This window comes from Amblyomma mixtum, chromosome 3 (genome assembly GCF_055824585.1).
Source record: "Amblyomma mixtum isolate Tamu chromosome 3, ASM5582458v1, whole genome shotgun sequence".
Lineage (NCBI taxonomy): Eukaryota > Metazoa > Arthropoda > Arachnida > Ixodida > Ixodidae > Amblyomma > Amblyomma mixtum.
The window spans coordinates 311,849,116-311,876,831 of NC_143014.1; the positions used below are offsets into that span (position 1 = coordinate 311,849,116).

At 46.7% G+C, this 27,716-nt stretch overlaps 1 protein-coding gene across 2 annotated transcripts in view; it reads left to right on the forward strand.

The window, feature by feature from the left end:
* Positions 1-23,700, forward strand: part of LOC149355618 (uncharacterized) — a 57,299-nt gene extending 33,599 nt beyond the window's left edge. The window contains exons 3-4 of one of the 2 annotated variants that reach the window (XR_016291549.1): positions 829-1,034; positions 12,662-23,700. Coding sequence is in view for 1 of the 2 variants with exons in the window: in XM_089583957.1 (XP_089440083.1) it covers positions 829-881 (53 nt within the window). In the remaining variant the exon portion in view is untranslated. Of the gene's footprint in view, positions 1-828 lie in introns of both variants that reach the window. The other variant, XM_089583957.1, reaches the window with a different exon arrangement.
* The last annotated feature ends 4,016 nt before the right edge of the window (positions 23,701-27,716 follow it).

Below are 27,716 nucleotides of genomic sequence, written 5' to 3' on the forward strand. Positions count from 1 at the left end.
AAAGTTTATGTCGATTTTAAGCGCCCTTTTGTTTAAATTAGTCACGTGGGTATGACGTACTTTCGTGCGTGTCACGAGCGATGTAGTCTGACCGAGTTCAGTTCCGTTAACGTTGGGCACGGCGTCATCCATGCGATCAAGATTTCTTGAAGCTCAAGAAGTCTAAGTTTTAGTATTAGCTTGTCATGTGGAACTTTATCGAAAGCTTCGCTAGAATCAAGAAATGCAGCTTCAATTCGACCATTTTTGTCTAGGCATGAGGCGAGTGAATGTATCACTGTGATCAGTTGGGTAACTGGTGGTAAGCCTTTTCTAAATCCATGTTGAAAATTAGACAGTATTGAGTGTTTATCAAAAAATGTGTGGATGTGATTGGCAATAGTGTGTTCAATTAGTTTAGGATGTCAGATATATTGGACGGTAATTTTCTAACAATGAACGGTCGCCCTTCTTGAATATGGGCACAACTCTGGCTAGCAAGGAACTTAGCAATAGGTCCAGCATATCTTTTCAAAAAAATATGTTTGCAAGGTTATCAGGACCGCATGAAGATTTAGTTTTTAATTTTAATAGCATTGAAACTATGCCAGGGAATGAAATATAATTTGCTTCAGAAGGGTGTAACGTGTTGTTCTTGGATGAACTGATGCTAGGCTTAGAAAATACTCTATGGAAATAATCATTGAAATGACTCTCAATATCCCGGTAGTTAGTAATATCAATGCGAAATTGTGATACGGTTTTTTTTTCTGCTGAAGACGAAGAAGACGCTGCTTGATCTGTTGTTTTTTCAGCTCCGTAATTTGACAAAGTCTTGGCTATTTTCAGCTCCGGCCGGCGGTCCCGGCTGTTCCTGCAGCCACCGCTGCCAGTTCCTGTGACCAGCGCTGCCGGTTCCTGCGGCCGGTCGGCGGTTTTTGGACCGTTTTTACAGCTTGGATCTTCCACCCATTGCCCTGCTGTAGTTGGCCGCGGCGTCTGCCCTCACCGGGAGAACACTCGGTTTGTCCTGCTTGCGGCGCAAGGAGACTCAGGTGGGCCGTTTCATCGTCCTCCCGCGCGCGGTCGTGGTCCTCGCCGGCTCCCTTTTCTGGGGCGCTGGCCTTTTGTGGCCGCATTTTTCGTGACGCTCGGTCTCTGGGTCTCGCGCTGAGGCTTAGCCCTAGCAAGGCAAGGCTCCCCGGTATTCGCAATTCTCCATTGGTTTTTTTTTTAAAAAAGAGGACACTCCATGTGTCAGTGGAACTGTACGAACAGGCTTGGGGTGCGGCCTGATGTCGGTGAATAGAACCGACAACGCGCTTCCTCACCAGAGCAGGATTTGGCCACCCTGGTGTAGTACTTGGCCGCAACCTTCCATGAACAACACAATTAACCCTCGGCCTTCAGTCCTCAGTGGCTGCGGAGCAGCTGATTGGGGTGGTGGTCAGACCTGTGACGCAGCGGAGGGTGCTAAGAATCATTGGCTCCGGACAGGCCGCCATTGGAAACTGAACCTAGCAACGTTTAACGCAAGAACCTTATCCAGTGAGGCTAGCTTAGCAGTGCTGTTTGAGAAATTAGCGGGTATTAATTGGGATGTCATAGGGCTTAGTGAGGTTAGGAGGACTGATGAGGTGTATACAGTACTAAAGGGCGGGCACGTACTCTGCTATTGTGGATTAGCAGAAAGACGTGAACTAGGTGTAGGGTTCCTCATCAATCAGGATATAGCTGGCAACATAGAGGAGTTTTATAGTATTAATGAGAGGGTGGCAGCTATCGTAATTAGGCTTAATAAGAGGTATAAGCTGAAGGTGGTGCAGGCCTAGGCAGGGTTAATTGGAGAGACATGGGAGAGGCTTTGCCCTGCAGTCGGCGTAGTCAGGCTGATGATGATGATGATGAGTTCCAGAACTTTCCAGGCTGTTCAGCAATGAAGTTAATAAAATTAAAAATAAATATCTAACTTTAACTTTTAAAGTTAGTTTTTTTTTTCGGCTCCAACTTCCCTGACAACAGGAGTTGGATGCATGAATACTGGGCAGTATTACCGTAGTTTTCTGTTTTCGCGGGGTGCGAGTTAGATCATGGGGCCCCACGACGCACTTCACCCAATTTTAAGTGAGGTCATTTTCTGATGCTTACGAAAGGTGCGTAGCCCCTTCTGGAGACAACAAAGAGTCATGATGATGAAGTCATTGTTGGTAAGGCCCAAGCTTCTGAGAGCATCAACGCTGGGTTTTGCCCAGCAGCCTGTAAAGGAGAGCGTGGCCATAGTGACAATGATTGGTCTAGTGGAGATCTGTGCTTGAAGGTCTTCTCCAAGTTACTTTGCTCTTTTGGCGCGATGGGCGTCATTGAGGGTGACATTCAACCTCACCACCTGGACATTGATGATGACAGACTAGCCCTTCCTTGTGAGGACCAAGTTGGGAATCGACATCCTGGGGTGGTGTGGAAAACTGAATCAACATGAACATGCCAGTCCTTCTGCATTTTCTTGGCTAAGTAGTTGAGAACCACGTTACGGCGGTGCTGGCAGACATGTTGAGCGCGGTATGGTCTTCATTGCGTTCAGTGCAGCGCAGAGGTGGATGTACTTTGAGAAACGCTTGACTGAAACACATCCTTTATTAAAAGCACTCACGAGCACATTGCTCGAGGCATCTCTGTGGGCATATATGTGGCCACATAGTTACTTACGGCAGTCGATCGAGGCGAGTGCCGATTCTGTCGTCGCCAGCTGTTGTACAGCTTGATCCTCGGGCCTTCTGCCACATATGCTTAAATTATCTGAGAGGTACCGTAGGCATGTATCTCCTCGCGTTTGGCTCATTAAAGAGATAAAAAATCTCCCAGCGCTGATGATGCAAGCACACGCTGTACGTGAGGCACCGACACGCAGGGCTTGATTGTAGTGCCTTTCATTCCAGTGCCAGTTCTCTGCAGTAAAGTTGTATTATTACAGATACGATACGCAGCCAAATTTGTACAGTACACCCGCTTGTTTTAGATTAACGTTCAACAAGCTGATATGCGCTTTTGTCGAGATTACCGTATTTACTCGCATAATCCTCGCACTTTTTTTCACAGAAAATCGGTGCGAAGTTAGGGGGTGCGATAATTACGCGGGGAAAATTTTTGAACAATGCTTTGGAGTGCTGAAAGCAAATGTAAATAGGCTGTGAACCGGGGTTCTCAAGCCAGCTATTGTAAATTTAACCAAAACTTCAATTGCAAGCAGGACTTACGTTTGTAATAAAACCACAGAGACGACAAACACTAGCTGCAGAAACACTTTATTTGCGAAGGCTGGCCGCCCGCAACATCACCATCACTCAGAGTCCGCGGAGTCCACGTCGACATTGCCATCGCTATCGCTGGTCGCTGCTTCGTCGGCTTCCTTAGCTTCACCCTCTTCATCTTCGTCCCACACCAAGTGGTCTTCTGTCGCGTCCAGGGCGTTGGAAATGCCAGTTTTCTTGAAACTCTTCACGACCACGTCAGCGCCAATCATGCTCCATGCATCTGCTACCCAGCTGCACAGCAGCTCCACAGATGGCCTCTTTATCTTGCCACCCGGCGTAAGAGCGTGTTGGCCTTCGGCCATCCATTCTGCATACAGCCTCCGAACGTTATCTTTGAACGGCTTGTTCAAAGACACGTCCAGAGGCTGCAGCATCGATGTGAGGCCACCTGGTATTACTGCGATGTCCGTACGCAATTCCGTCAACTTCGCGCGAACAGAGTCCATGAGGTGACCGCGGAAGCTATCAAGAACGAGAAGCGACGGACAAAGAAGTGCTCCCGGTCGCCGTGCCCACACCGTCTTCAACCAGTCGATCATCAATTCTGCCGTCATCCAACCTTTCTCTTGCACCCGCACGTGTATTCCGGAGGGCAGCTTTCCTTTTGGCAGGGTTTTCCGCTTAAAAATCACATATGGTGGTAGCTTCCGCCCGTCCGCAGTCACGCCTAGCATGACCGTGCATCGTTGTTTTTCGGCACCAGTCGTCCTTATGTGCACAGACCGCGCACCTGTCTGCTCCACTGTAGTGCTGCTCGGCATATCAAAATTGAGGGGCGTTTGGTCCGCGTTTCCGATATGGGAGAGCAAGAAGTTTTTTTCCAGCCGAATTCGTATCACGAAGCGATGGAAGTCCACAATCTTGTCTTCATAGGCTGCAGGTAGCTGCTGGCAAAGCGCCGTCCGCCTCCTGAGCGAAAGTCCATTGCGCCGCATGAACCGCGTGGCCCCACCCGTTACTTGCCTGGAAATCTTGCGCCGAGATGCCTTCTTTCCTTGCAATTACGCGCGCCTGGTTCCGCATCAGCTCTATTGACACGGCGCACCCATCCGCCCGTAGAGCCTTAATGTAGTCCAGGAGTGCAGTTTCAACCCCAGGAAACTTTCCCGTCTTCGGACCACGGAAGGCACGCCGAGTCTTGCTGGTTGCCTTGAGCTTGTCGTGCTGCCGTCTCCAGTAGCGGACACAAAACTCGTTGACTCCGAAGTGTCTGCTGGCAGCGCGGTTGCCGTGCTCCAAAGCGTACTCGACAGCTTTTAGCTTAAAGGCAGCGGTGTAGCTTGCATATCGCCCCATGGCAAAGCGGCACCGAGAGCACGGTGACAAAAGTAGCACGCACTGAGCGAGGCCTACGAAAGTCTTCGCAAAATGGCAGGACTATGCGCGGAACTCTGGAGAACGTGCGGCGGTACCAGCGGAACAAAACTGACGAAACACCTTCTCGCCTTCTCGCTCTCTTGAATGTTTTTATGTAGCCCAAAGATTCCGCTTTGCTTTGAAGTAATCATTTTCTTTCCTATCTGAGCTGTAGTTGTCTTAGGCTGTAGCTGGGTCATCCGCTCCTTTGTATCTGTTAGTCCTTTTATCATTAGTTTGGTAATGCTATATTTTGATAGTGCATGCACTTTTCCTTAGTTCTGTCGAGTGATGTTGGGGATGCGATGATTATGCGAGGAAAAAAAAAATTCCAATTTTCGATAGGCAATGTGGGGGGTGCGAGCATTATGCGAGTGTGAGCATTATGCGAGTAAATACGGTATGCGTGCATTCCTTGCCTGCAGCAAAAGCCGGCGGCCGATAGACTGCATCTGAACGGAACATATCCCGATTCCTTTCTGATTACAGCTTACAGGAAGCAGTTCACGACCGTAGCAGAGTCATGCAGGGTCGATCGTCTGTGGTCATACCAGTCATACTTACTGCGTAGTAAACAAACACGCGATAATCCGAGAGTATGGCGTGTCGTTTGATAAGCAACGCACGGGCAGTTTTTCCCTCCAATGAGGTGTCGACTGAAACACATTAGATTGCTCGTTGCATGCTTTTGAGGATTTCTCAAAGCTTACACAGCACACTGTGCACCGAAGGCACATGCTTGCATTGTCGTCGCTGATGTATACGGGTGCGAGCACAATCAGCTGTTCGTTCTGCAGTCTGTGGCAGCCCTCAATACCTTCAGGTCGTTGTTTTTGATCCCAAGCAGCCTATTTCTGCCGTACGCGTGTGTAGCAATGAGAGACAGCCGAACGCAAAGCTATGGGGCTACGGAGAGCATCTGCCCTCCGTGATCCGCGTCTTGTTTGCCGCCGTGATTGCCGGTGGCTGGTTCCGGTGGCCGCCAACCCATGTGACCATGATGCGATTTCCTGTCAGAAGCGAACTTTCTGGCAGCCAGTGGGCTGCCTGAGCACAGTAAATCGAAGAGGCCCATTGATGGCAATTGCAGCTGAGCCCCTGGTTGTTTTCGCCACACAGTGTCCAGCCAGTCAGCATTAATGCTTCATTTATCCAACCTTACATTACATTTACCATCCTTACTTTATCTATCCATACATGGCTGTGAATGCGTCCTTGCACCTTCACTTTTGGCAACGTCTTGCTCTTGAAAACGACGAAGGGAGGTAGCTTTCGCCCATCAGTGGTCATGCCAGCATCACTGTGCATCTTTGTCTTTCAAAGCCGGTTGTTTTTACTGTGACAGGTGTGGCCCCTTGGGTAGTATGTCAAATGTCAGCGGCATTTCATCTGCATTCCCAATCTGTGACATAATGAAGTTTTCTGTCCTGCCCAGTGCAATCACGAAATGGTGAAATGCCATCACCTTTTGTCCATAGTCCACGGGAAAACACTGGCAGAGGGTCATCCTTCGTCCCAGTGACAGGCTATGGCGTCTCATAAAACGCATAACCCACCCTCTCGGGAAAACACTGGCAGAGGGCCATCCTTCACCTCATTGGCAGGCTATGGCGTCTCATGAAACGCATAACCCACCCTCTGCTTGCCTTGAATGTTGCAGCAGGGACCTCTATTCAGTGTGCAATTCTTGCCTTGAATTGAAGCATCTCGCATGACACGACAATACCGGAAGACAGATGCTCCCGAACATACTGTAAGAGTCCCACTTAAACGGTGGCATATCTTCCTTGCTTGGGTCCCCGAAACGCTTGCCTTCTCAGGTGTGCATTTGTCAGCTCAGACTTCTGCTTTCGTACAGTTCCTGTTTTCCTCGGCAAACTGTATCACTTAGGAAGTTTCATACATGTACAGTCTTTGTCAAAAGTAACCAGGCTGCATCGTTTGCTACTAGCTCGTACAGTAGAGCCCTTATAGCTTCCCTGAAGCTGAACTGGTCGTTATAGGTAAGGACTGGGGGTCTTCTTACCTTCCAACACCTTTCGATATTTAGGAAAGCCACAAGGGCTGGACTATACAGGCTAGAAGCAAAGCATGCAGCCTGGTTAGTTTTGACAAAGACTGTACCAAATAGCGTGTATATTTTCTTCAGATCGACACTTATGGGTCTTGAAATCATTGTTGAGCCAAGAGCTATGTCCTTGATGCCAGCGGGTTGGAGACAACTGATAGCTTCTTTGGAGTCAATAACAAGATAGTCGGGATGAGGTGGCAGAGTGGAAGAAGGTGGGAGGCTGGGAACCTCTGTAACTCTGGCAGCTACTACTAGAGTGAGGGCATCCTGATATGGTTTCTTGTGCCTTTCCAAGGCAATAGCAGTAGCTGAGCACGAGGTGAATTTCTTGTGTAGCTCTTCAAAGATGTTCTTCACATAACCAAACTTGGCTTCAACTTGGGCTAGCGTGATCACGTCAGATTCACTCCAGCGGCAGTGGGATTAAACAGGAAGGCGATCTTCAAGGTTGCTGACTGGATGGACATGATCATGAGCTAAGATAAGACCTTGGGCCTGTCAGCCTGCTGGGCCACTTGCTTTGTTGACTTAGAACACAGCCTTTGATACCATTGTTGGCATCATGCTTTCTCAATGGCCTGACTTGATCACTGGAATGGATGTCTTGAAGTCGGTCCACAACAGAGTGCATGGGGCCCGAGACCATCTCCAGGCGTGCCAGAGATTCATATTCTTTATCCGTTCATCTTCCTTGTGTAGGTCTGACATAAGAGGCAGATCTTGAGGGCTCTGCAGGTTGTAGACTGGCCGCAGGAAGAAGAGCTTCGGCATCAGAAGTTGCAGGATCAAGTCCGAGTCTAGAAATTGAAGCAGTAAGCAGGTGGATTGGTGCTAGGAGAGTTGGCTGGGTTGCATTTAAGAGTTTGGACTGAAATAGCATGAGGATCCATAGCGCACAAAATTGAAGGGACATGACACTACACAACACAACACTACCCACTAGCCCGAACCCTTACCCTTCTATGAAATAGCGTGTCGGCGAGAATAAAGGTAGTTTGGCAGCCAAATACAAGCGGATTGAGCCTGCGTTCACTCCGTCCGCTGCATCGAGTCTGCCCCATGCATGCAGAGTTGCAGCTTTCCCTCGTAACTTGGATGCTTGGGAGGACAGTATGGTGGACCTTCGCGCAACTCTAGGAACTTGTACAGTATCTCCGAATCTGCATCGCTCTGCAGCACCTCCTCGCGACTTTGAGGAGGCGCCGCTTCTTTGATTTGCGGCGAAATCTGGATCGGACATCCTCGCATAGCACCTCTGGTCTTTGAATTAACCGGGCTAGTGCACGTTGCCGTTTCGAATCCAGCAGTTTTGGCTGAGTAGCGCAAGTAGATGAGCTGTGTCAACTAAAGGTGCTGGCAACAGGGTTCGGCCTTGTAACAGACGTGATAGCGCTGAACGATAACCATTGGATGAATGACGCATTCAAAGACTTTTATATGAGCATGTTCGTGGACTACTCTCATAGAGCGTCCTTTTGTGCCTACAAGTCCAGTGCGTTGTTTTTCCCCAAGTTGTGTGGCGAACCCATTCGGGTCTCAAGTGCTGAACGTGCATAATCAACCTGTTCACTTACCCCAGAGTATTCATGCCTATACTCTTGAGCAAGCACTGGTTCTTAGTGGTCGTAGTTTTCAGAAAATCTTGAGACTGCCGTGAACGAAATCTTCGGTACGCCACACCCAAAGGCCAACTACGTCGACCTGGTGAGGGAGTGGCTTGAGGTGGAGAGTTCACATAAGCTCAAGTTAGGTATTAGCTGGGATGACGGGAGTGCATTGTTACAGCCTTTGCCACAGCGTAAGAATGCGGGTGACTGGCATGTTCCCCTTCTAGTTTCCCGAGTCCATCTCCTGTAATTGACCCTCCAGTTCATACAGCACAGTTGACGACCTCTCTATCTTGAAGCTCTTCACAGCAATGACAGGGCAGCAGCCGAGGAGTGCAGCCAGGCATTGTTGATTTGAAAGGCGTCACCGCCAGCTAGGATGGGGTTGCAAGTCGATCAGCTCTGTGACTTAAAGCTCTTCACAGCAAATTCTGGGGAGGAGCCAAGAACTGCAGACTAGTACGTTGATTTGAAAAGTGCCACCACTGGCGAGACTTGAGCCGGTGGTGTCGCACCAAATGTAAGCAGCCTCCTTATATCACTGCCATAGAAAAAATAAGTAAGGGTTCTGGCGGAAGTGGTTCAGCTGTTACTTGAGGCTCTTTACAATGAAGCTTGAAGAGCAGCCGGGAGGTGAAGAGTGATATATTGATTTAAAAGGTGCCACTGCCGGCGGAGAGTTGTGACTGAAAGCAGGAGTCACCAACGGGCATTCCTAAGAAGTTCACAGCTCCCGAGGTCTCCGCAGTGATACAAGCTGAAGTGTAGCCAGCATTGAAGCCGCACCCGTAAGGCGTGATGGCAACAGGATTCAGCCTTATAGTTAGCGTGCAGACATGATAGCACTGAACGAGAACCATTAGTTAATGACGCAGTCAAGCACCTTTATATGAGTCTGCCTAAAGGGTTCCTTGGAGCGTACACGTTAAATGCTGTTTTTCTCCAAATTGTGTCGGGCACATCACACGGGTCTGAAGTGGCGAATGCTTAAAATCGACTCGTTCAGTTAACAGAGAGTATTTGTGCCTATACTCATCAGCAAGCATTGGTTCTTAGCGGTCGTAATTTTCAGGAGGCCTCAGACTGCCCTACATGACACCTTTGATACGTGATACGTGAAGGCCAACTGCATTTACCTGATGAGGGATTACTTTGATGTAGAAAGGTCACATAAGCACAAGTATGGCAATAACTGGGATGATTGGATGGTTATCGTGGCGAGATATGCCGCAGCGTAAGAATGTGAGCGACTGGCACGTTCCCCTGGCAGTTTGCCGAGCCAATCTCCTGTAATGCACCATTGTAGTTCACACAGCCGAATGGACAACCTCTCTAACTTGAAGCTCTTCGCAGCAGATCCCAGAGAGAAACGGACAGATGCAGACTGGTACGTTTATTCTAAAGGTGTCACAGGCGGCGAGACTTGTGACCGTGGTGTCACAGCAAACGAAAGCGGCTTCCTTATTTCACTGGAGAAGAACGCAGAAATAAGGGCGGTGGCGCAAGTGGACGAGCTCTGTGACTGGAAGCAGCGCCTTACGGCAAAGCCAGGTGAACAGCCGAGAACTGCAGACTATTATCCGCTGCGTTTGCTTCCTGGAACAAAAAGCACGCTGTTAGCAAGATGAACGATGGTTAACTCTTTGAAAGTCTGCTATTTTTTCACAAAATAATATAAAAAACGGCTGTGGTGTATACATATAAACCACAAAAAAATAGTATAAAACAAATTCCATCAAAATCAAACTGGTACTTTATTGAAAAAAAGTGGGACACACATGTCCCGCTGACCCATGAGTGTCTTTTCAAAAGTGGGAAAATATTGTCCCACTGACTGTTGCAGGCACCATCTTGTGATTACTTCTGCGTGTTTTTGGCATGAAACGGTCTATAACATGTGGTGCAGAGGGGCACTTCACAAGTTGGGCAGAGGAACTTTGTGCACACGTCGTTGCCAGCAGTAGAACACCACCTGCACCTGCGTTTCTTGGGAACCGCCATAGGGTTGTGGTCTGTTCCCACAAACCTCACCTCATCGCATACACCAACCATTTTTTGGCCATTTTTTTTGTCCTTCTGCTGTTGATAAGGTTGAGTACTGTTGCTCTTCCTGAATATTTACCCATTTATCAGGAGACGGCCGAGAACGAGGCGAAAATACATGTAGGAAATATATCACTGCTTGCTGTGAGCTGAATAATTGCATTTACGATTGCTGCATCAAAAAGAAAATAGAAAATTCTGTACCGTAATGTCTTTGAGCGCCTGTGGGTGTGGTAGGAATTACGCTTCTGATCAAATTTGTTGACAGCATTTATCCACCAGTTGTAATCCACAATTGTCTTTGGGCATGTGACACCGATGGATGATCCATTGGACAATTTGTGTGACACCACCTCAGTGTCTTGAGGATCATGAAAATTTGACAGCACATGAACGTTCTTTGTATCACGCCACTGATAAGCTGTAACTGGGCCTTTCGACCTCCATATGTACTCACCCTTCTTCAGCTTATTGTCTTTTTTCATTTCCTTGGGGAGATTTTTCCTGTTGATCCGCACAGTCCCCACTGCAAGGGTGCTCTTGTTTGCAAGGCCCTCCATCAGTCTCGTAGAAGTGAAATAATTATCAAAATAATGTTGACTTCCAGGCTGTACGCTGTTGGAAAGCGAGAGGACTACATGTTCTCCGAGAACCAGGTCCGATGGTCGATTTGTGTTCTTTCCTTCGTAGACTTGAAATTCTACCAGTTACCCGGTCTGAGAATCTGCCCTGCACCACATTTTGTAGCCCCTTTTTATGGGCTTGAGTGGCAAGTATTGCTTCATGGTGGATCTTCCTTTGCAGGGAATCACGCTTCCATCAGTAGCTTGATGGGATGAGGGGGTATATTCAGCTTGAAAAGATTTGTTGAAGGCATCAATGAGCGGATGTACCTTGACAAGTCTGTCATAGCCCTCTTCCCCTCGTTTTTTTTTTATTGCTCCTGTCATTCATGTGCAGGCTGTTCATGATTGTCTGAAGTCGCCTCAACGTCATCACTTGCGATATTTCAGGGTTATCCCACTGAACACATTGCCATGTTTCAGTCGTCTCCAAGTAATCTCGGAAAGATGTCCAACCAATCTTGAAGTTATTCTAAATGAACCTTGAGACAGTTCTTACAAGATATTTCTAGATACCTTTCAGACATTTCGTAAATGTCCTCTAGCTCAGCTAACGCTCCACCTATTTGAGCTAAAAGATGTTTTTAGAGGACGATTCGTAGCTACTTTAATGGTAACTTCTAGACGCCCAGAAAAGCTCTTCAAACCTCTTCAAGTCATCTATTTCTTGCCTAGTAAAATGCTAGTTTAATCTGTACATTGTCTTGAAATATCTTGTAAGGTATCTCACAGATGTCTAAAAGGCTACTACCACCAGACATCTGAAAACTGCTTTGAAGCTTCCTAAAGCCGTCAGTTCTACGGCTACTGGAAGCTATCTTGATCTTAAAATGTCTTATGCACACACGCATGAGACTGCTCCAGAACGTCGAGGGCTTGCTGCCCTCTGTGCGGCAGGGCTTGCTCATGCAGGAGTGTTCTCTTTGATTAAAATGCAGGCACAAGCAGTAGAATTTCATACACTCGCAGGAAGTGTTGAAAGCGTGTGTATACACTTTCATCGAGTGATGAAATAAATCATAATGCTAATAAATGGCAGTGACTAAGCCCAGTTCTGCAGAACTGTAAAACTGCCAGTCGCATGCTTCATGGCACACAGCTGCATCTGCACGAAGAAGCCAGTAGAGAAAGGGTTTTCAAAGTCAAGATTGTGTTTATTCACATATATAAAAATTACAAATCTAAAATGTCTAACTTTGACATGGGTTGCTTCCTGCTTGACTAGAAAGGACGAGGTTTGGCAGCAGGCCGAGGTGGAACTTACGGGTTGATGGGTTGCTTCCTGCAAAGAGAATTAGCAATCTTACCCACTGAATGAATGACAAATTTAAAGCAATCCAACTTCAATAACAGTGCAATGTTTTAATGAAAATACGTCTGAAATTTGGTTTCCTTCATGTCATTCATCTCTTGCACTGAATGCATTACATGGAAACATTAAGGTAGGTATGTAGCATGTAGCCCAGTTCTGCAGAGTACACAAATGAAACCAACAGGTGCGAAAACCAAGAAAAGGGGAACATTGTTTCATTTTAGTGGGGGAAGGGCAAGTACTGATTAAAGTAAAATTTAGGGTAATCATTAGTGCAAGCTCGCGACCTCTGCATGTCGTGTATGATGCTCCATGAGCTAAGCTACAAACAATGAAATTCTTTCCGTTCACTTTCACAGGTAGAGAAGCCAAAGAGTCTGGCCAGCAATGCTATCCTGTGTACTGTTGTACCAAATTGCACATATGAAATATGGATGAAGATGGAGAGCCCCAGCTCTGTGAAAACAGTCTTGCCCTATCCATGGCATCAAGACATATAAGAAGGCTCTAACTGTGCCGTGAGCAGACAAGAAACTGAGGTGAAGGGGTTGTCTGTATATAGTATTTGGAAAACAAGTCAGTGGCCCTGGTTTCAACTTAATTTCCTAATACAGGAATGCCGCCGCGGTGGCTCAGCGGTTATGGTGCTCGGCTGCTGACCCGAAAGACGCGGGTTCGATCCCGGCCGCGGCGGCTAGAATTTCTTTGGAGGAGAAATTCTAGAGGCCCGTGTACTGTGCGATGTCAGTGCACGTTAAAGAACCCCAGGTGGTCGAAATTTCCGGAGCCCTCCACGGCGTCTCTCATAGCCTTAGTCGCTTTGGGACGTTAAACCCCATAAACCAAACCAAACCTAATACAGGAATGTGCTATGCTTTAATAAGGAGCTGAATGCAGCTTTAAAGCGCTTCAAAACCTGAAGCTATAAAACTGCGAAACAATATTAGCAAAGCACAAACTGATGGGCGAGTTGGTTGTACATGATATGATTGAAACAGCGCAAGGCCGAAGGCCAAAGAAGAGAGCGGAATCGCTGTGTTGTCCATTTCCTCCTTTCTTCCGCTCTCTTCTTTGGCCTCCGGCCTTGCGCTGTTTCAATCATATCATATCAGCAATTTCTTTACTTGAATACTTCAAGCTTTACCATAGCACTTCTATCTTGTGACTCACATTTTTCCTGAATCGCCTTTTTCTGCATACTTGCCAACCACTGAGAGCATTTTTACTTATTTCCAGATCTTGCTCTTAAAAATTAATTAAAACACCTCCTGGACCTTGGGTACAACATGAACAATCCTAATGAGCCCAACCCCTCTTCTTGTCTGCTAGTTACACATAGCTAGGAAATTTAAGCAAGCAAAACGTATAGAAGGCTCCCAAGACAGCTACAGGCTGAACTGACTTGAACTGGAGTGGCATGGAAAAATGCAAGATGGCCATCACATTAGGAACAGGGCTTAGGAAACCATTCTGAGACTTTGGCATGTGAAGCACAGGAAAGAGCCGTTTTCGTGGCGGCCAGCAAAGTACAAAAGTATGGGACGTATAGTACTACTTCTGCTGCAGACAGTACAACACACAGGAGCCAGCTGCGCTCGGGAAAACTGCATTGCAACAACATTGCCTGGCCACATCTGGAGCCAAGACAGCTGATGGGGGACCCTTTTATCTGCAGGCATGTCAGATGACCCACTTTGATCAGTCGGGCTTCTGTGCGGCGAAATGCCGAACAGTGCTGCATGAGAACCGAACCGGTGGTGCACCTTTATTTTTATTTCCCTGCATTACGCAGTCAAAATAAGACAGCCAGCAAATGCTAGCCAGCTGTTCCTGGCAAAGCACTATAACTCCAAGAAGCTTTTATCTATTTTCTTTTTGACGGTCTTGTGTGCAAAAAACAATTATGCTAGCGATATTGCAGTATGGTGAATGCCGATTGCCTACTGTATCTCACTCATGCAATCAAAACAGGAACATGAAAAGGCACCACCTGCAGGGCTGTTATAGTGTCGGGGCATTTAAGCTGAAAGGTGCATGCTTCCTTGAACGCAGCTAACTTGAGTGTCAATAAAAAGGGTCCCAAACTTGCTGTGGCAACACCAGACGTGCGATGGCTCAATAATACAGTTTTGCCTCACTTTGCTGGCAGCTGTGTGGTGTGTACCACTTTTGCTCCCGACAGCACACAAACTTTGTATTCCATGGAAAAACTAAGGAACCAACTAAACCCCTATATTATTTTCCGTGAACTTCAGGAAAACCTGAGAGTTCATAAATACACCCGCATGTCTGTCACTTATATGAAGCTATTATCATACAATATAGCTTTATGTATAAACTTTATAACAGGCAGCCAATATTCAAGATGTGTACTGCCGCCTAGCAAAAGCGCAGCGAAACAATTTTCCTTGAGCTTACAAAGACTTCGGATAGATGGCAGCACTTGACCGTTGAGCTGATTACGACGGGTGTTTGCGGAGAAATTTTTTTCTGCTGAAGGAAAAGCGGGAAGTATGTGTCCCGCTGATGCACAAAGGGTAATTCACCTGAGACAAAGAAATTCTCCTCCATTCAGCACACTCTCGGTAAATATTTGCGAGTTCTCATTGTACAGAATTGTTTACAAAGCCGCTTAATGGGTTAAGAACAGATTCTACAAAGCAGCTTAAAGTGTTAAGTGCAGAGAAGTTAGTCCAATTATGGTGCTGGCAAAGCACAGCTGATGAATCTTGCATTAGGTTAATAGATTAATAGAGTGTTTTCCTGAGTTCTGTGGATTTAAGCATGCTCTGCGTAGAGTTGAAGGATTATATAGCGTTAAGAAGTATGCTTCATGCACAATCTTTCTTCTTGTTACTGCACTCTGCTTTGTCCATCCATCCATCCCAAAAGAAACATTCGCGGATGTTTGGATTTTGTCTTCACTTTTGCTGAGCACACCTTGGTAAAGTTTGTAAATATTCGCAAAGCTCTTTTTTGCAGCTGCCTTAGTGGTTGAAGAATCAGGTAAGGGCACTGATCCCGTATGTTATCTAGAGGAGGAATCATAACTAACATCCCCCCTCCCGGGCACATCCCTACGGCCACCTTATTACTGAAGAAAAAAAAAATTTCAGAAGATTCCTTGGCACTTCTTGATCGAACAACACATTTTCATATCACTCTCAAGGGCTCGAACTTACTACCAGTGCGAGAGATTGGTGGAGACGGCAAATGTTCAGAGAATAGGTGCGCCCTTTGGGTGACAATTACTGCTATTCTCGGCACTGCATAGTGGTTTCTTAACTACGTGACACATTAAAATGTGAAACAAAAAGCTCCCATGACTCAAAACTAGAACACCAAAGGAGCTTCGTTCCTCTTGAGCGCAGCCCGCGCTCGAAGAAGCAACTTGAGAGGCCACTCTTTGCAGTTACACTTGAAGGCATGCAGAACTTCGGTTTCGGAGAACAGGGATTCATTGACGCCCAGCTGGACATTAGAATTCAAAGGAGCTTTGATGGGTGCTGATTCTTCACCTTAGATGGGATTGTATGTAGCGTGGAGATCAGCGATTGCATAGCCACCAGGTTTGCCTCCTAGCAAAAGGTGGTCACCAAGGGCTTTTGCACCTAAGGCATAGAGCCGTTGGTGTTCTTCACACCGTGCTCTTGGTGAGTGCTGGCTGTGGTTTTCTTTTTCTTCAGGAGACGGGGGCTGGCTTTGCTGCTTAGGAAGTTACACACGTGTGCCGAATAGCTTTTATATTTCCTTCAGATCAACGACACTTATGGGGCTTGAAATCATTGATGAGGAAAGAGCTATGTTATTGGTACCAGTGGCTTGGAAACAAATGATAGCTTCTTTGAAGTCAATAACAAGATTTTCGGGACGAGGTGGCAGAGTGGAAGAAGGTGGGAAGCTGGGAACCTCTGTAACTCTGGCAGCTACTGCTAGAGTGAGGGCATCCTGATATGGTTTCTTGTGCGTTTCCAGGGAATTAGCAGTAGCTGAGCACGAGGTGAATTTCTTGTGTAGCTCTTCAAAGATGTTCTTCACATAACCAAGCTTGGCTTCAACTTGGGCTAGCGGGATCACGTCAGATTCACTCCAGCGGCAGTGGGATTAAACAGGAAGGCGATCTTCAAGGTTGCTGACTGGATGGACATCTTCATTAGCTAGGATAAGACCTTGGGCCTGTCAGCCTGCTGGGCCACTTGCTTTGTTGACTCGGAACACGGCCTTTGATACCATTGTTGGCATCATGCTTTCTCAATGACCTGACTTGATCACTGGAATGGATGTCTTGAAGTCAATCCACAACAGAGTGCATGGGACCCGAGACCATCTCCAGGCATGCCAGAGATTCATATTCTTTATCCGTTCATCTTCCTTGTGTAGGTCTGACATAAGAGGCAGATCTTGAGGGCTCTGCAGGTTGTAGACTGGCCGCAGGAAGAAGAGCTTCGGCATCAGAAGCTGCAGGATCAAGTCCGAGTCTAGAAATTGAAGCAGTAAGCAGGTGGATTGGTGCCAGGAGAGTTGGCTGGGTTGCATTTAGGAGTTTGGACTGAAATAGCATGAGGATCCATAGCGCACAAAATTGAAGGGACACAACACTACACAACACAACAACACCCACTAGCCTGAACCCTTACCCTTCTATGAAATAGCGTGTTGGCGAGAATAAAGCTAGTTTGGCAGCCAAATACAAGTGGATTGAGCTTGCGTTCACTCCGTCCGCTGCATCGAGTCTGCCCCATGCATACAGAGTTGCAGCTTTCTCTCGTAACTTGGATGCTTGGGAGGACAGTATGGCGGACCTTCGCGTAACTCTAGGAACTTGTACAGTACCTCCGAATCTGCATCGCTCTGCAGCACCTCCTCGCGACTTTGAGGAGGCGCCGCTTCATTGATTTGCGGTGAAATCTGGATCAGACATCCTCGCATAGCACCTCTGGTCTTTGAATTAACCGGGCTAGTGCACGTTGTGGCTTTGAATTCAGCAGTTTTGGCTGTGTGGTGCAAGTGGATGAGCTGTCAATTAAAGGTGCTGGCAACAGGGTTCGGCCTTGTAACAGACGTGATAGCACTGAGTGATAACCATTGGATGAATGACGCATTCAAAGACTTTTATATGAGCATGTTCGTGGACTACTCTCATAGAGCGTCCTTTTGTGCCTACAAGTCCAGTGCGTTGTTTTTCCCCAAGTTGTGTGGCGAACCCATTCGGGTCTCAAGTGCTGAACGTGCATAATCAACCTGTTCACTTACCCCAGAGTATTCATGCCTATACTCTTGAGCAAGCACTGGTTCTTGGTGGTCGTAGTTTTCAGAAAATCTTGAGACTGCCGTGAACGAAATCTTCGGTACGCCACACCCAAAGGCCAACTACGTCGACCTGGTGAGGGAGTGGCTAGAGGTGGAGAGTTCACATAAGCTCAAGTGAAGTATTAGCTGGGATGATGGGAGTGCATCGTTGTGACATTTGCCACAGTGTAAGAATGTGAGTTACCGGCATGTACCCCTTTTAGTTTCCCAAGTCCATCTCCCATAATGGACCCTTCCAGTTTGTATAGCAAAGTTGATGTCCTCTCTATCTTGAAGCTCTTCACAGTGACTACAGGGCAGTAGCCAAGGAGTGCAGCCAGGTATATTGATTTGAAAGGTGTCACCACCAGCTAGGGTGGGTTTGCAAGTCGATCAGCTCTGTGACTTGAAGCTCTTCACAGTGAATCCTCGTCAGGAGCCGAGAACTGTAGTCTACTACGTTGATTTTAAAAGTGGCACTCATAAGGTGCCTTGTCTACAACCTGAGTCCAGGCCCGATCTATTCTTGTGCTTCCTCAAAAAGAAAGGAAGCTTTGAATCATAAAGACATGAGCTGTCCTTGCTGCATTTGAAGCGTTGCTGGCAGTGCCAACAATTGCACCGCCCTTATAATCAAAAAATGCTTGTAGATGGATCTCAGCTATCATGAGAACCACAGACTTCTCATCATCCTTCATTGCAACCGCGGGCTCCTTCGCACACAGTAGGAAAGAAACATCCTACTGCTCAGCTGCTGGATTTACAACATATGAATTCTCAGACACGTCTGGTCATGGTCTCATGCGACCATGTCAAACCTCCCTTGTTCCTTAATTACCTATGAGCATGAGTATAGGTGGTAAATAAGAGGCTCGAAAATACCAACAGCTGTAAGAGTAGCGGTGTGACTTGCTCAAAAGGAGAAAGAGTTTTTTTTAAAGTGGTCAAAGTTTCTTGATGATCTTCGTGGCTGCTGTCGGGTGGATGTCAGTGTGTAATTACTCCCTTATTATATATCTAGATTATGTGTAAGGCAATATATGATATTACCATAGGGAAGGAGCATCAGATTGTGGCCCTGAGCATATCCCAGCATAATGGCTTTGTAAACAGTTTCCTCATTAACAAAAAATTCAGGGCATTTGCTTGGGATTACAAATCAAGAGGCAAAAAAGCAAGGATTGAATCTGGCTTTACAATTCAATCGGGAAATGCCAACTTTTATATTTCAAAGAAAAACTCAAGCATTGCTGCAAGTTGTGTGCTCTGCTACTGCTACAGTGTACTCAAAGTGATAAAACCTACTTTTCTTTGAGTACAGACACTTCATTTATGTGTTTAAAGGGAAGGCCTCATCCTCGTCAAAAAAGTAGGGAATATTCCCAACTGTTCCAAGAGGTGCATCCCGGGGAATCCTCTCACCGTCTTCTACAGATTCTTGAAGTGTGCTTTGGCCAAACCCCCACCATCCAATTCATGCCGTCTTGAACATACTCAGACCTGAGGTATTGTTACGTGGCGGCCAGCCGAAGAATGAGGCGTGATGAACGATAGACAAGAGATGATTTAATGGCTGCTGGCCTAGCGCAAGTGCTTCTTCAGATGCCACTGCAGCTCTGTCTTCTTCGTCGCATTACCTGGGGCCACCGAGCGATCGTCCTGATCGTAAATAGAAGACATCGATGAACTGAAGCGCGATGCGGTGATGGGTTTCAAGGACAGAAGAGAAATGGAAAGGAGGTGAAGTGGTGGCCGCCACGGTGGATGAGACGATAGGCGAATGAGTCCCAGTCCACGAAGCATCCGGGCCGTATGGTGCCAGGAACTGACGGCCGAGGTCCTTGGACACACCGAACGGCAGGGGCAGGGGGGCAGTGTCCTCAAGTGTGGGCAGGGTCTTGGGTTGGTCGGGTCATTCTGGTTGCAGTAACGTCCACGAAGCATCTGGGCTGTAGGGTGCCAGGAACTGACGGCCGAGGTCCTTGGACGCACCGAACGGCAGGGGCAGGGGGGCAGTGTCCTCAAGTGTGGGCAGGGTCTTGGGTTGGTCGGGTCATTCTGGTCGCAGTAACGTCGGCAGTTCATCATGTCTTGTGGCCTGGGCGGGGGACGGGGCTGGGGTGAGCGGCGAGGGCGGTTCATGTTGGGCAGGCTAGGGCACGGCCGGGCGGGGCGGACCAGGTACTCCATGGCCGACGTCCACGGCAGGCGCAGGACGCCGAAGCTCTGGGACCAGGATGGCAATGAAGAGACACCCCGCACCTCACACCAAATGTTACGGGGCGGCCAGCCGAAGAATGAGGCGTGATGAACGATGGACAAGAGATGATTTAATGGCCACTGGTCTAGCGCAAGCGCTTCGTCCCGCGCCACTGCCAGCTTCGTCTTCTTCGTTACAGTATGAAACAACAAATGGGGAACGTTCTGCTAATTTAAAAGTAAGAAGGAGACAAAGAACATTGAACTGGGTGTCAGTGTGTTTTTCATGGAATACCTGAATAATATTTGAGGAATGAAAACAATGAAGTAAGTGACCAGTGATAATACTATGGCGCTTTGTTGGCGTAATTTTGCTCAATTCTTCCTGAATTTGTGTGGCATTCAACAGCAACACTTCTCCTATCAATCTTGCTACAAGAAATGTGGCAAATTTCATTGTCCGTCCCAGTTACTCGCTATCTGAGAAATTAAAAGAATGAAGCAATTGTTTAGTGATCATGCTGAGGTAGAGAAATATGTCCACGGCATCACTATTTATTTATTTATTTATTTATTTATCATCATACCCACAGCGCCATTGGCTGGCATTACAGTGGGGGGGTAGAAGAAAAAGTACACAAATGCCACCGCGTGCAGGTGGTTACAAAAAAAAAAGATAACAATGAGATAGAAAGAACACGGAATTATTATACACAAAAAAAAATGTCACAGCATGGAAGAAAATGAATCATTTGATAATATGGACACTACTTCCTCAGGCAGCTTGTTCCATTCCGAAACCGTTTTGGGGAAAAAAGACATTTTAAAAAGGTCAGTCCGGCACCTGTATTCTTTAACTTTAAGTGAATTATCTCTACGTAAAGACACGTAATCAGGGTTGGCTATATATTTGGTTCTGTCTATTCCAGTTCTAGAATGAAATATATTATGAAATAATTTTAAACGCAGTACTTTCCTACGTTTTTGAAGTGAGTCCCAACCCAAAGATTTTTTCGCGCTCGTTACACTAAAATATCGCCCATAGTTATTGAAAACAAAACGAACGGCCAAATTCTGAACTCTTTCTAGCTTTTGAACGTCAAGCAAGGTTTTCGGATCCCAGACAGTGCAAGCATACTCAAGTATGCTTCTAACGTTTGTATTATACAGCAGTTCTTTAGTCTTTAAAGGGAAAAGTTTAGCGTTACGTCGCAGGAAACCTAAAACACGACAGGCTTTGGCAGTAACGAAATGCACGTGACGATGCCAAGACATTGAACTTGTTAAATATACACCAAGATATTTAAATTCCAACACTGAAAGCAGTCTGCTATTATTTATGTTATAAGTGAAAATATGGGGAACCTTCTTTTTAGTGAAACACATATGTACAGATTTTTGTAAGTTAATATGCATTCTCCAGTTCTCACACCACTGGGCCACTTTACACAAATCCTGTTGTAATGCATCGCAGTCACTTTGATCGTTAATAATTCTATACAATACACAATCGTCCGCAAAAAGACGCATGTATGAAGAAATACCTGAAAAGATGTCATTCATGTAAATTATGAACAGTAATGGGCCCAAGACGGATCCCTGAGGCACCCCTGATGTTACAGCCACCTCATGCGATTGTTTCCCGTTGACAACAACACATTGACGCCTAACGCTCAAATATTCTTTTATCCACCTAATAACGTTCTCATTTATGTTGTACCAGTATAATTTTTGTATTAATAAGGAATGTGATACAACGTCAAAGGCCTTCTTAAAATCTAGAAAAATACAGTCAACAGAATATCCCTTATCTAAAGCACTTGACAGGTCATGTACAAATTCGGTAAGCTGGGTGACACACGAGTAACCACTGCGAAAGCCATGTTGATTAGTATTTAATAATGAATGTATACTAAGATGATTCATAATACTAGTATAAAACACATGCTCTAAAACTTTGCATAATACACTGGTCAAGGACACTGGTCGATAATTTGAAACAACATTCCTAGGTCCCGATTTATGTATAGGTACAACATTAGCAAGCCTCCATTCATCAGGCAAGTGCAGGCTAATTCGTATCTTTGTCACAGAGGAAGCGTATGTGTATTTGGTGTGATTATCTATAACCACTCTATGGGTTTCTTGGGCAAGCAGCATATCTGGGGCCAACAACTGGGGCCAATATCTTGGGCCAGTGGGCATCCTTAGCTAACTACGGAGTGTGAAACAAGAATTATTTACAGGTTCAGCATTCTGTCCACCAGCCACTTTTACACTCCACAGTGAACAAACAGGATTTTGACAAAAACCACAAAGTGCTGTCTAAATTTTCTCTCTGTGGTATATACGTCGCGGGAACGCAGACGGTACAAAAGCCTGGTGCCGTGGTTGAGCTCCTCACGTTGTTGAAGGGCAGTTTGCACCCATCAACATCACTGGTGCCATTTTCTTTGGTGCGTCCTGTTGCTGTCATTGGTGCATGGCCAGAAGGGAGTTTTTTTTGGTTTTTGGTTTTTGTGGAAAGGAAATGGCACAGTATCTGTCTCACATATCGGTGGATACCTGAACCGCACCGTAACCTAAGTGGTAAAGGAGGGATTGAGAGAAGAAAAAAAAGAAAGGTGCCGTAGGAGAGGGTTTCGGAATAATTTCGACCACCTGGGGATCCTTAATGGGCATGGACATCGCACAGGACACCTGCGCCTTTTGCGCTTCGCCTCCATTGAGCTGCGGCTGCCATAAGTGAGTTTGTATGAAGAATCGGTAGGATTTCCTCTTCTGCATTGCTCATTCCACACAGCTGGCATCTTGAACATGCAACCAAGCTACGAGGATCCACACCAAGCATATGGCTGCAGTGGAGAAAATGCGTGCAAGAATGTGAGCTTGTTTGGGCTCCAGCATTAACGTTGTGAAATTTTGGTATTATCAGGGCTTAATGAGAGCTTGGAGGCCTGCAAGTATTAATGACAGGAGATTTCCACGGTGGTGGATTTCACTTGCTGTTGCCGCTGAATGCCCAAGCGTGAACGAGCCAGAAGTCTCCATGTCGGACGAGCGAGATGTGTTTAGCGGTGAGCTTTTTTGCTTGCATCAAGGCTTTTGGACGGTTGACCCAACCACGGGTGCGCTCCCAAAGTGCTCAGAGCCTTGACGCGGTGGATACCAGCTGTGCTAGTCGGAAAATCCTGCCTTTTACCCATGGCAGAAGCCCTGGGCAGGTGTGCCGGTTTTTAAGGTTTGATGCAGCTTAAGTCCTAGTTACTTTGGCCAGTCGTTGCTTCTGGCTTTGAGAGAGACAGAGGGTCAACCGCAGAAGCGTGCATACCTCGTCTGATTCTCCACAGTGAAAAGGTGAAACAAAACATTATGATGAGCTGTTATAGGGAGAGCTGCTGTGCTGAAGTTTTGACGTATAATTTTCACGTGGTAGTGACAGTGGTGTAGACAACAGATAAACTGACTTATGTGGTGCGGAAGCAAACTCTTCATTGGTCTAGCTTTCACCCACAAAGAATTGGGCACTCGGTGGCAGTGAAGCAACAAATGTGTTCGGTGGTCATCGAGTAACAGAATCGCCGCCACTCTCAGTTTAACACTGACGAAGCTTTGAGATGAGGCATGAAAATGATGTCCATTTCTAGCTGCGTTATGGAACCAGAAATTCTTCCAGCTAGAAGAATTTTTTCCATAATCCAGGTGAAATTGAAAAAAATTTCATCTCAAAGAGAAGCATTTCTAGTTTAATATTCCAGCTGCAAATGCGTGCATACCTCGTCTGATTCTCCACAGTGAAAAGGTGAAACCAAACATTATGATGAGCTGTTATAGGGAGAGATGCTGTGCTGAAGTTTTGACGTATAATTTTCACGTGGTAGTGACAGTGGTGTAGACAACAGATAAACTGACTTATGTGGTGCGGAAGCAAACTCTTCATTAGTCTAGCTTTCACCCACAAAGAATTGGGCACTCGGTGGCAGTGATAGCAACAAATGTGTTTGGTGGTCATTGAGTAACAGAATCGCCGCTACTCTCAGTTAACACTGACGAAGCTTTGAGATGAGGCATGAAAATGAAAATGATGTCCATTTCTAGCTGCATTATGGAACCAGAAATTCTTCCAGCTAGAAGAATTTTTTCCATAATCCAGATGAAATTGAAAAAAATTTCATCTCAAAGAGAAGCATTTCTAGTTTAATATTCCAGCTGCAAATGCGAATATTCCGGCTGGAAAAGTCACTCAGAAGACAGCTTTCTTCGCTAGAATTTCATGATTTTCAGCTGGAAAAGATTTCAATTTTTAGCAGGACGTTGGTAGTTTTAAGCCAGAAAAAAACACCTACACCAGCTAGAAGGCTATAATTTCTAGCTGGAACTTTGTTGTTTTTAGGTCTTGTTGAAGCTGGCCAAGACTAGTTTTCACTGGCATATTTCATGAAGATGGGACAGTGACTCTTTCACTGTGAAGGTTCAAAATGTATATCTTCGATTACAGCAGCTTTGCCAGTTTCTTCTTGTTACCTTGTCTTCCTGGTGAGTGGGTGTGTGCATTTGTTTTCTCTTCTGCTTTGCCAACCTCCGCTTGATGCTTTGAATTTTTTTGCTGAGTGTCTGCATGACATTTTGTGATGCAGAAGCAGTGTCGACACCGTTTTCTTTGCCCCAGTGGTCCAGGCAGCCTGTAAGGAAACTGCATTGTGTCACAAATAATGTAAGTGGTCAATAATTCGTTATTACTAGAGTAAGAGCTTTGGAAAAAAGCTTACCATATACAGAATCCAGCTGCTCTAGAGTCAGCTGCTTCGATGGCTTTTCAGCGCTGCCCATCTGCATTGGTGCCTTGGCTAGCGTTTCAAGGCCACAAATGGCTTGCGCTGCATATCTCGCCATAGTAGCGGGTTTTTTCTTTTTGAAAGCTTTTCTAGCCTTTTCTTTTGTTGTATATATATATATATATATATGTATATATATATATATATATATATATATATATATATATATATATATATATATATATATATATGGTATATGTTACGGGACAGCGGGCCCGCGCAGAGAAAGGCACACAGGAACGCAGGATACCCGGACACAACCGGCCGTGGCGATTCTCTTTCGTTCTCTCTATCTCAGGCCAGTGCCGCGCGCTCTCCCCTCGCGCTCGAACCGCGCCTGTTCTTTATTCGTATAGTGCAGCGCGCTCTTGGTCAGAGTAGGTCGTATGCCATAACAATGTATATATATATGCTATTAAAAAAGTAGAACTATGAAGATAAATGCATGAAAGAATGCTTTTGGCAAAAAGCAGATACTTGCAATGAGGCTTAAGGTGAAAGGTGACTGGAGCGTTTAGAAACTTCGACCGAAGCTTTCAACTCTCAACAGCACAACTCACCCAGCAGCAGCGTTCGAAAAATCCTGTCTTGACGCAGGTTTCTGAGAGACCGAAGGGCATACGGCCGTCGGGAGTCACAAAAGCCGTCCTTTCCGCATCATCAGGGTGAACAGGCACCTGCCAGTAGCCCGAGAGCAGATCCAGGGTGGAAAAATAACGGGCCCCCTTCAGGCGGTCAAGTGCATCATCGATGTGGGGCAGCAGGTACACGTCAAGACGAGTAATTGCATTTAGCTTGCGATAATCAACGCAGAAGCGGAGTGTTCCATCCTTCTTGCGCACGAGGACGACAGGAGAGGACCAAGGGCTACAAGAAGGGGCAATGATTCCCTGGTCAAGCATGTCTCATATGTACTGCTAGATGACTCTCTGTTCGGCTGGCGCGACACGGCGAGGTTGGTGATGAATGGGCCCACGGTTTTCGGTATTGATCCGGTGTTAGGCCAAGGAAGTGCACACGAGTTGGCTACCCGCCCCATCAGTGCTGGTATCGCCGTTTCAATTCTTCGCCCGAAAAAATTATATTCGTGCCGGAATGCCAAATGAAGCAGGTGTGTTTCTTCCGCAGTGGCTTAAGTAGCGCTTGGACGAAGCGTTGGTACTCACGGTCCCATGCAGAAAGCGTGGAAGGTCATTCTCGGAACACGGGTCCTTGCTTTTAACTCGTTCCAAGCAGCCCGTTGCAGCTTGTCAGTCATTTGGCTTCTAGGTGGGCTCCCACCTAGGCAGTCTCTGTTTATCCACGGTTTACCAGCTTTCCGTGGCTTGGCTTGGCCTGGCCTGGCGGTGAATCTTGGAAGCGTCGGTATTTCGCATGGCAGTTTCTTCAGCGATGCCATAGGAGTCGGTCGGTCGGTGGGACAGGTGATAAGGTGCACAGCAGTGATCGACGATTCCGCTGCTGCTCTGCAGCTGGTTGTTGCAGGCCGAAAACCACGAGTCATGTTTTCTACGCTTTTGAGCTTATAACAGGAAATACATATATAAAGAACCAGCACCGTTACGCTGGGCAAGAACGCTGGCTGTCAGTAAATACGAAACCACACGCGTCCGTGCGGACGTTTCGCGTTCGCGCCACGGAACGGAGGAGCAGAAGTTAACAGAAATAACATAAACAACATAAACAAAGCGGCGCAGGAGCGTTCGCTGCGAAGCCCGCGTAGCAAGTGTTGGAGTCTCCGACGCCAAAGGTAGCGGCTACCTGCCCCGTCCATGCTGGTATCGCCGTTTGAATTCTTCGCCCGAAAAAATTATATTCGTGCCGGAATGCCAAATGAAGCAGACGTATTTCTTCCGCAGTGGCCTAAGTAGCGCTTGGACGAAGCGTTGGTACTCACGGTCCCATGCAGAAAGTGTCGAAGGTCATTCTCGGAACACGGGTCCTTGCTTTCGACCAACCCGTTGCAAGCAACCCGTTGCAGCTTGTCAGTCAGTTGGCTTCTAGGTGGGCTCCCACCTAGGCAGTCTGTGTTGATCCACGGTTTTCGAGCTTTCCTTGGCTTGGCTTGGCCTGGCGGTGAAGCTTGGAAGTGTCGGTATTGCTTCTGGTAGTTTCTTCAGCGATGCCAAAGCAGTCGGTTGGTCGGTGGGACAGGTGATAAGGTGCGCAGCAGTGATCGACGATTCCGCTGCTGCTCTGCAGCTGGTTGTTGCAGGCCGAAAACCACGAGTCTTGTTTTCTTTGCTTATGAGCTTATAACAGGAAGTTCATATATAAAGTACCAGCACCGGTACGCTGGACAAGAACGCTGGCTGTCAGTAAATACGAAACCACCCGCGTCCGCGTGGACGTTTCGCACCACGGAACGGAGGGGCAGAAGTCAACAGAAATAACATAAACAACATAAACAAAGCGGCGCAGGAGGGTTCACTGCGAAGCCCGCGTAGCAAGTGTTGGAGTCTCCGACGCCAAAGGTAGCGGCTACCTGCCCCGTCCATGCTGGTATCGCATTGAATCTGGCTTTACAATTCAATCGGGAAATGCCAACTTTTATATGTCAAAGAAAAACTCAAGCATTGCTGCAAGTTGTGTGCTCTGCTACTGCTACAGTGTACTCAAAGGGATAAAACCTACTTTTCTTTGAGTACAGGCACTTCATTTATGTGTTTAAAGGGAAGGCCTCATCCTCGTAAAAAAAGTAGGGAATATTCCCAACTGTTCCAAGAGGTGCATCCCGGGGAATCCTCTCACCGTCTTCTACAGATTCTTGAAGTGTGCTTTGGCCGAACCCCCACCATCCAATTCATGCCGTCTTGAACATACTCAGATCTGAGGTATTGTTACGTGGCGGCCAGCCGAATAATGAGGCGTGATGAACGGTAGACAAGAGATGATTTAATGGCCGCTGGCCTAGCGCAAGTGCTTCTTCAGACGCCACAGCAGCTGTCTTTTTCGTCGCATTACCCGGGGCCACCGAGCGATCGTCCTGATCGTAAATAGAAGACATCGATGAACTGAAGCGCGATGCGGTGATGGGTTTCAAGGACAGAAGAGAAATGGCAAGGAAGTGAAGTGCTGGCCGCCACGCTGG